Consider the following 9,820-nt stretch of genomic DNA (forward strand, 5'->3'; position numbering starts at 1 on the left):
AAAGAGATTACTGATTCTGCGAGCCTTCAAGTTGTCCAAAGACACCATTTTATCATCATAAAAACAACATTTCCCATGAGCCTTAGCCACTTAAAAGCCTCGTGGGAGCTGTAGTTGTTGAATGCCAAAAAAAAGATCCTATTTTTTCTGGGCCCCGTTCCTCGTACAGGATAATTGCGCGTGCCCGTCCTACTTCAGAAGGGGGAAGCGTCGATCACCGAAACCATGATTTCCTAACAGCACAATGTTAAATAAAGTGAAAGAAAGAGCCTCTTTTTACTCCGCGGACGAGCAGGAGATGATCATGAACGCATATGAGGAATTCAAGACCATAATCACGGCAAAATGCGTAAGGAAATGCGTAAGTGTGGGAAAATGTATAGGCTAATTTTAAGTGCCTCATCACCCCAATCAATCAGATGATATGTCTTTAAATGAGCTGCTGGCAGTAGGCTTCATGAATGCATCATCCAATGAGATATAGCGAAAATAATAATAATGATCTCAACTCTTTCACAATAAGATAAAAACAAGCCCAAAGAGCATCTAACTGGTACTCATTAATATGAGGATATATGTACTGTATGCCCTCATGTATCATGTACTATATATGTGTATATACATGTATGTGTAGATCACCATATAGAACTAGCAGTTTGAATGTGTGTGTGAATCTGTGTGTGGGCGGATCAGTGTGTGTGTGTGTATTATTCATCATCACACATTCAATCAACTGAAGCAGTGAAGATAAATAGTGTGTGATTCTCTCTGTTCTTATCATGAGTCCACCTTCATCATGTTCTACAGTAATGATATGCTGGTGTACTAATAACACTGTCATATCATTATGAGTGCTTTAACCCTCATGTATGCAACGCAGCCATCAAGAGGACATGGGAGCAAGTAAACACTAACACACACACATTACTCAGAATGCTGAGTCAGTACAATATGTACCATGGTGATGTAATGAACACATCCATAAGTTTATTAAGCGCCTAATGAACTTTACCAACAGCACGGCATGCAGCGGCTTTCCCCATGTTCTCCGCATCGCCAACACTGTACAACAATGTACCACTCGCAAAGCGCAAGACTGCATCCAGTCTGAGACAGTCAATGCTCGGCTGCGGTGTGTGGTGTTCAATGTATGCTCCAGAAGGTCTGTAAATAAATGATTCCTTGTGGACAGAATTGATGGCGCTCGTATAGGAAGTCTTCGTGATGTGATAACGGATCTTGGCGATGTGGAAGAACTCTCTCCCTATAAAACGCTAATCTAACTAATATCCTCCTTCATCAGTGGATCTCTGAGGAAGGGAGCTGTACATTAATGCAATAGAGGCTTCTTAGTTTGCTCAGCTGCTTTAATGGATCACCGTGTGTCTCACTTTACATGCATTTCTGGAACTCCCATATAACCCCCGGTATATGCGCAAGCGCATTAGACTACCATATATGACAGGAGCTGCCATGTTTTCCGGGGGAGTGGCAGCTTATCCAGCTACCTTCAGTTAGCCTGCGCTGGAGCAGCTTCAAGCTAATGGATGTGTTGCCATGGTGATTTTGCCATACTTGCTTCGTGGAACCGAAAAGCCTCACTTATGTAATCTTATCCTGAAAATTATCCGGCTAACTCAGTTAGCCACGTACGAGGAACGGGGCCCTGTTCTTTTTTCTTTTTCCTCATTTTAACTGACGTCATCATACCGGAAGTAAACAAACCAGCCGAGGCTCAAGACGCTCACGAGACCTACCATCCCGTGCCATGACAGCTCGCGCAGGTTTAACACATTTATATTATATTTGAAAATAAACCATAGCAGGGGAAATGTTTATCTAGGAAATGACTACACTTGCACGTGCAATGTTGCACTGTGCACGCGATGTGAAGCTGCAGCTAGCTACGATGCTTCCAGACCTCTAGCTAAAAATGTACACATTCAAGCTAAGTGTGAGTATTACTACAGAGTGCCACCTCACAGGACATTAGGTGGGACATCAAACAAAAGGTTACGATCTTATCTTTAATTCGGCATCAAAGCAGGACGCCAAAAATGAATCTGTTTGTTAATATTTGGACTTGTAGCCCCCTCCCCCCCGCCTCTCATTAACGTTGTTAACCGTGGAAGCGGAGACGGAGGAAGTCTGAAAACGTCAATTTAAGTCATAAAGTAGATGATTATGTTGAGATGTATTGCTTCAGGTCGAATAACCTGTATGCCGAATGTTCTGTTGTTGCGTTTAATGGAGTCTTAAAGCTGCTAGAACCATGTTCGTCCGTCGTTTACGTGACATGCAGCAAATTAGTACGAAATTGTCGAATTTTTAATCGGGATTTGGTTGCGCGTTTTCTCACCAGAGCAGATAATAACGGTATTTAATCAAACACGTTGCACAGCTGGTGAAGGTTGTTAGAACTAATAGATACAGATACAAGTATTAATAATGGTGTGGTATTTATAATACATATTGCATATCCATAAGTAGCTACATTTGTTTTTAATGTAACTATAGAATAGAATAAAATAAGTAAATGTAATAATCCTTTATTAATCCCGCAGTGGGGAAATGTACAGGATTGCAGCAGCATAGTGGAGTGTGTGTGTGTGTATATATATATATATATATATATATATATATATATAACTTTTTGGTTTTGTTTTTTAAAGGTGTGACGTCGCTGTGGCACGCATGAACTCCACATCTCCTCCCGAGGGTGTGAAGCCGGACGGTCGCCTCCGCAGCACGATGGCCGAGGTGCTGGGACAGAAGAGCTTGTTGGGCTTCAGCGTGCTGTTGGCCTGGCTGGTGCTGTTCCACCTGCTGGTCAACATCTGGCTGCTGTGCGTGTTCACCAGCCTGCTGGTGGTGCTCGGCGGCTGGCTCGGCTCGCAGGCCGTCCTGGAGTCCAACAGCGTGGTTCACCTGGAGAGGTTTATCATCCTGGAGCAGGTACATGTGCACAGTGTTGGTTTCACTTGTCATTTATAGACATGGTCATAAAAGCTTTATTGGTGTTCTGGGGAAAAGATGATCTCATCCTTTCTTTCTGTTGTGAAACGGGGACTCATCACTATATTCACACTTGTTTTATCGTGGTTATACTTCAGGTTCCGCCGTCTGTGGAGGATGAGCATCACTTGGACCAGGAGATCCACAACACAGTGAGGAAAATCATCAGGGACTTCGTCACCTCGTGGTTCGCCACCGTGTCCTCAGAGAGTGGGTTTGAGACGGAGGTGCAAGAGGCCATGGTCTCTATGGCCATGGAGCTGAAGAGCCGCGCGAGACAGCTCGACAGGAAGGTACTCAGATTAAAGACACGGACAGTTGTTGTGTGCTTTACCTGCACTTTGTGTAACCTTTTCTGCAGTGATCTAATCCATTCTATTGATTTGGATAAGCGTTTAAGAGATACAAGCATGGTCATTTAGTAAATTATGGTCCATTTAGAGTCAAACAGACCATAAAACAGGTGATGCTTTAGGGCGGGGCTACACTGTGATTGACAGGTGTAACGTTTTGAACCTCTGCAGGAGCTCACCCAGAGGATCCTGGATCTGTTCGGCTGCCACCTGCAGGACTACATCAGAGCCAAGGAGCTGGTGTCTGAGCAGCCGGAGCCCCCGGCGGGGAAGTGGAGCGGCGAGAGTGATCGGCTGTGGCGGGCGTACTCCACGGTGACCGCGCCTCACCTCGCCATGACCGGCGATGCGGTGCAGCTCAACTACACCCGAGCGGTGGTGGATTTGCTGCTGCACGTGTTGGTGCCGCCGCCTCACTTGGAGAGCCGCACGGGACGGTTCGTGGTCGGGGAGCTCATCACCTGCAACGTCCTGCTGCCGCTCTTCGCCAAGCTGTCCGACCCCGACTGGCTGAACTTTCTCGTGATCACGATATTCGGCAAGTCGCGCAAACCACAGGAGCCGTTCTCGACGGAGCAGTTGGCTTTGTCTCCGTCGCTGCTGCCACCATCACCACCATCACCTGCTGACTCAGAGCTCGCTCCACTTCAAGAGACGCCTCAAAGGGAAGGTGAAGCTCCTCCGCTGAGAGAAATGCTCAGTGACGCGGAAACACCCGAGCTCGTCGCCTACGACGTGATCGACTCCGAGTACGCGGAATGTCCGCAGAGCAACGCCGAGGAAGAAGAGCCAGCTCTGCCCTTCCCAACGCATTACATGAGGGGCAGCAAGTCCAACCCTTTTTACCAGGAAAACGACTCTGACCTGGATTCTCCTTTGGGTGACTATAAGCGAGACTCCATCGATTCCCTGGTCATGATCGGCCAAGAGGACGGCCTGTACGACGGACAGAAGGAGCGTCCCGCGTCTGTGGAGGACAACAATGGCGTGGACCTGGAGGACGTGTTCCCCAGTCTGGTGGACGGCTCCTGTCCCAGAGTCCTGGTGACTTCAGAGCCAGCGGAGCATCCCAACAACGGCTGCGACCTCTCTTCGGTGAGGACGTCGGGGGGCCTCCAGGACCCGGAGAGGGAGGGTTCCCCCTCAGTGAACCCGGCCAGGGAGCTCCTTCTGGGGACGGAACAGAACGAGCCGACCGTGGTCGGCCCGTCGCAGGGCTCCTCCCCTCAGGCCACATTCAGCTTCGAGCCCCTCATCAGCCCCGATGGGCCGGTCATCATCCAGAACCTCCGCATCTCCGGCACCATCACGGCTAAGGAGCACCGCGGCACCGGCTCACACCCGTACACCCTCTACACCATCAAAGTAAGGAGACGACACCATCTTTTGTATCGTTTTAAAGATCTTTAACATAATCTTCGTTATGTAAAGGTAGCATTTTAAAGTGAGAATGATCTATAACATAGATAATGTTGACATTTTGGACCTATAGTATTTATAACACATTCTTTAAATATATTATCAATGTTGGTTTCAAAGGAGAGCTTGTGTTTCTCCCACACGTCCACCTATATGTCATATTGGTACAATGATACGTAGCTTTGATACTGAGACATTTTACACACTGCGTCACAAACAGAAATATGTTACATGCAACATAACTCGTGACAGGAATGTGCAGCACATGAGGAATTCTCGTTCCTGTGTTTGTTTTTCAGTACGAGACAGCGATGGGCTGTGAGACTCCGGGGAGCTCCCAGACGGGCTCTGAGGATGCTGAGGTCGCCCCGTCAGGGTGTGGGAATCCATCGCCCGTCCAGCAGGTAGCCTACCACATGGTCAACAGACGATACAGCGAGTTCCTCAACCTGCAGACCCGAGTGGAGGAGAAAACAGAACTACGGAGACTCATCAAAGGTGGGAGGGACGGACTCAAACAGAGCGTTTGTGTTTGATTTAACATGTAAAAACCCTGTTTCAGTGGCTTTAGTGAGCTGTAGTCTGGCTTGGATGAATCCATGCATGTCCCACAAACAGACCTGGATTTCTTGACCTAATAGACAGGGTTCGTACGGTCATGGAAAACCTGGAAAAGTCATGGAATTTTAAAATGGTTATTTCCAGGCCTGGAAAAGTGCTTGAAAAAAATAAAATCCCAAAAGTTTTGGAAAAGTCATGGAAATGTGTTCTATTCATATTTTCATGTCCTTCATTTGCGCTGAGTTGCCAGCCAGCGTTTCTCAGATTGGAGTGAGACAAGGAAAAAATGTGATGTCGTGATCTTCGCAATAGAACATCTTTCACGTGTCGAGTCTTGGCCAATCAGCGTTCAGATGTCTACAGCGTCTTCATTTCCCTCCGTTAACGTTTAAGTTCCGTTATGTACCATTACAATTCAGACTTAGAACTTTGTCGACTGTTAACTTTCGTCATTATCACGATTTAGAAGGAAACAACGTAATGTGATGAAACATGAAGCCCCTCCGTGTTCCGGTTCAGTTCACGCGGTCGCTCGTTAACGTTAAACCGGAACACCGGCGCATCTGGTTGCAGGTTGTTTTTTTTAACTCAAAGTAGAATGAGATGATTTCGTGGTCAGAATAACTTTCATGACCACGATGATGAGGCCCAGATACTGATGAGATGATGAGGTCAAAGAGCTTCAGGGAGAGGAGGCTCTTTGTGTAGCGCAGCTTGATGCAGGTCTGAGCTGTGAGTGGAGCGGGGCCTGGATAAAGGTGGAGCGGGGCCTGGATAAAGGTGGAGGTCTAAACAGACGTGAGTACAGCTTCCTGCTGTCAGTGTTTTAAATACACTGATAATGTCACGATCAGGCTTTGCCTTGTGTGTTCTGTGTGTCTTTGTTTAGCTTCAGCCTAACTCCCTTCACCTGCCGCTAATCAAGCACTCTACCTGTCAGCCACTCCCTCAGCACCAGTCCAACTCAGCCACTCCCTCAGCACCAGTCCAACTCAACCACTAACTCGGCACCAGTCCAACTCAACCACTAACTCGGCACCAGTCCAACTCAACCACTCCCTCGGCACCAGTCCAACTCAGCCACTAACTCAGCACCAGTCCAACTCAGCCACTAACTCAGCACCAGTCCAACTCAACCACTCCCTCGGCACCAGTCCAACTCAGCCACTAACTCAGCACCAGTCCAACTCAACCACTCCCTCGGCACCAGTCCAACTCAACCACTCCCTCAGCACCAGTCCAACTCGGCAACAAAATTTCTTTGTTGTTGTTTATTATTATCAATACATTTTTTAAACTATTAACAATTATTAACGATATTAACGATGCCTTGATTACATATACATCAGTCATTGTATGGAATTATTGAGAAAATATATTTTTGGAGCACCTCAAATATTGTGATATTACCCATTTTTGTCCTGAACTTATGCATTAGTCATTGTGTGGAATTTTTGAGAAAAACATTTTTATAGCACCGTAAAAATTAAAAAAATGTGCCATTTGAAGATACAAATTCAGTTCAGAGTTTTCACTGAGTAGAATATCTTAATTGACTGTCAGTCAGGTATTATTCATTAGCAACCCTCAAATCAAAGAATGAAGACACTTTACGCACAATTTAGGTGTATTTTACCTTTAACTCACGAGATGCAGGTAGCATGTTTTATACTTAATGTGAATATAATTCATTTAATCTAATTTCCATTATGCAATATGTATACTTTGTTGGCATCTTATTCTGAAAACCGGATGTTCGTTTGAAGAAACCGGATGTTGTCTCACGTTAATCTTTCCGCTCTGAAGTGTAAGTGTCCGCAGTCTCGCAGTCTCGCAGTCAGGTCTGATGAAGAAGCGCTCCATTTATTTATTTGTTTAGAACGTTCGGTTCTTCACTCACAGCAACATCAGTCGAGGCGAAAATCAAAACCATTCTATGGCAACTGGACCGGGTCATAGAGGCTACGATGTTTTTGACAAGTTCATTAAATTATCATTATTATTAGAGGAAATTATGGGGGCATTTTTTTGCCCCTCTCCTAGTGATATCAGGGGCAAAATTATATTTCTTAGGGGCAGTTTTGCCCTTTGCCCTCGTGTATTTCCGACGCTGGTTTGTGTTGTACCCGCCTGTTTGTCTTGTCCTGCTCCCGGTTTCCCACGTCTGCCTGCCCTGCCTCGTCCTGCTGGATTTGCCCCCTCGTCTCTTGTCTCGTCCTTGGATTCCCTGTGCGTGTTCGTATTTCATTAAAACCCTTCATCTCACTGCATCTGGCTGTCTGCGCTTGAGTCCTCACCATGCCCCGTGGCAGATAAGGCAGGCTATGCTAAATGTAGCCTCTGCTCCATGAGATGAACTACAGCAACAAGGGCTCACGTGTCCTCTCATCACACTGTTCACTGTGATGACCACAGCCAGTGTACCAACAGGCCCAACAGTCCCACGTTGCTCTCAAGAACCCTGAAGTAATGAGAGGGTTAAGGAGCCTGTACCTTCATTTCAGCAGGTTGCTAATGCAGAGGTGTGTATAGATCACAGCTATTATTTTACTCTTGATAAAGAAGAAAGAAGAAAAAAAAAAAGAAACCATTTTTATTGTCATATACATACACACGAAATTTGACCTCTGCATTTGACCCATCCCTGTATATAGGGAGCAGTGGGCTGCCAATGACAGGCGCCCAGGGAGCCGGGGGTTCAGTGTCTTGCTCAGGGACACTTCGACACGTGGCACGTCCCAGTCGAGGATCAAACCGTTGACCCTGCGGTTACCAGACAACCCTCTTAACCCAGTCCCCAAACTAAACTACCTTAGCCAGAGTAGATTATCATTTTAATAATTGAACTGGATTGAATGCATATTAATTGCAAATATAAGATAGGCCACAATTCTAACAGCTGTACAGTAACAGTGGAAGTTAATATGAAGCCGTACAGCAACAGGGTTCAATGAAACGTGCACTAGCTGGATGTTACTACCTACTAAAGCTCTTATTGATGTGTCAGTGTTATGAATACCTGTCGACCAGAATACATTTATAAATGTTTATTCTTTTAATCAAACCATTGTCTCTCATTCGTTTGTGTCATTTAAGGTATACTGTATGCTTTGGAATTCTCATTGTTAGTTTAAATACTACATTTTCTCACTTTTACATGTATACACCGAGATTTCACAAAATGTTTGGTCATGGAAATTTGGTGAAAAGTCATGGAAATCCATTGGTCAAAATGTGTATGAACCCTGACTAGATCCAGTCTGACTGATGTTTGATACTTAATTATTTAATTGTAATGTTTCAGGTGTGAAAGGACCAAAGAAGATATTTCCAGAGATGCCGTTTGGAAACATGGACAGTGACAAGATAGAAGCCAGGAAAGGACTTCTGGAAACCTTCCTGAAGGTTTAGTGGCTTCATATTGTATTATTTATGCTTATTATATTTTAATGCTTGTTTTTTTTTATCTAGCAGCTTTTTCTTTTCTTCTCTTTCAGCAACTCTGTGCCATCCCTGAAATAGCCAACAGTGAAGAGATGCAGGAGTTTCTGGCTCTCAACACCGACGCCAGGATCGCATTTGTCAAGAAACCTTTCATTGTGTCGCGCATAGACAAGGTATGTCATAAACACCGGGTTCATCACATCATCAGGAGAAGTAATCACTGTGTCGATCGAGCCACTCGTCAGCTGGTTTACTCCAGCTGTATCAACCCAAAATACACACATTTTACTGTGATTTAATTGCCATAAACGGATAAAAAAGATGCCGAAATAACTACATAATAATGAAGATTTTGTCTGAAGTCTGAAGTCATGTTTTGTTAGTTCTCTCCTCAAGACGACAAGCAAATAACTGCATGGAGTTTGGATGGATCGGTGCTAAGCTAAGCTAACATTGTAGCTGCTTTATCAACTCTCAAAATAACGTCACATCGGCGTAAATACGTCAGCGTCGTTATTGTTTGTACCATCTGGTTTATACACATACATTCATATGCATAGTTTCTGTGTGCTAATATGAGGCGTTTAAATCGTGAATTTCGCGTCTGTATTTGCGTCCATTCACGTCTTTGCATTGACTTTGTTTGTAATCCGTTTGGTGTGAACACAGCACGAGTCTCTATTGGGTTCATAGTGAGTTTGTAATGTACAGGACATGTGTTATGTGTGTGTTTGTGCTCAGATCGTGGTGAACGCCATCGTGGACACCCTGAAGACAGCGTTTCCTCGCTCAGAACCTCAGAGCCCGACTGAGGACAATGAGACGGAGATGGACGGAGGAAAAATGAGTTGTGACAAGAAGAGCAAGTATGACTCCAGAAATCCAGACCAACTTTTATCCTCATAATATCCCGAAAACACAAACCCAAACAATTGTGGCCGTGTTTTTTTTACCAGGTGGCAACTTGTAGTTCTTAAGAGTGAAGCCGATGCTTCATGTGTTAAAGCTGCATTCTCTCTAGTGACCAC

The 9,820-nt window shown here is 45.2% G+C and overlaps 1 protein-coding gene across 2 annotated transcripts; it reads left to right on the forward strand.

The window, feature by feature from the left end:
- The first annotated feature begins 1,617 nt into the window (after positions 1–1,617).
- On the forward strand, positions 1,618–9,814 carry LOC116400540 (sorting nexin-19). 2 transcript variants are annotated; one of them, XM_031878430.1, is made up of 8 exons: positions 1,618–1,784; positions 2,673–2,955; positions 3,114–3,308; positions 3,540–4,733; positions 5,087–5,285; positions 8,653–8,753; positions 8,846–8,965; positions 9,534–9,814. In XM_031878430.1, the coding sequence occupies exons 2-8, from the start codon at positions 2,695–2,697 to the stop codon at positions 9,696–9,698; spliced, it is 2,235 nt and encodes a 744-aa protein (XP_031734290.1). In that variant the 5' UTR covers positions 1,618–1,784; positions 2,673–2,694; the 3' UTR covers positions 9,699–9,814. The 2 variants fall into 2 exon arrangements, with proteins under 2 accessions (XP_031734290.1, XP_031734291.1); XM_031878431.1 differs by lacking the exon at positions 1,618–1,784 and adding an exon at positions 1,812–1,954.
- Positions 9,815–9,820: the final 6 nt, after the last annotated feature.

Source organism: Anarrhichthys ocellatus, unplaced genomic scaffold (genome assembly GCF_004355925.1).
Source record: "Anarrhichthys ocellatus isolate YVR2014 unplaced genomic scaffold, GSC_Weel_1.0 scaffold178, whole genome shotgun sequence".
NCBI lineage: Eukaryota > Metazoa > Chordata > Actinopteri > Perciformes > Anarhichadidae > Anarrhichthys > Anarrhichthys ocellatus.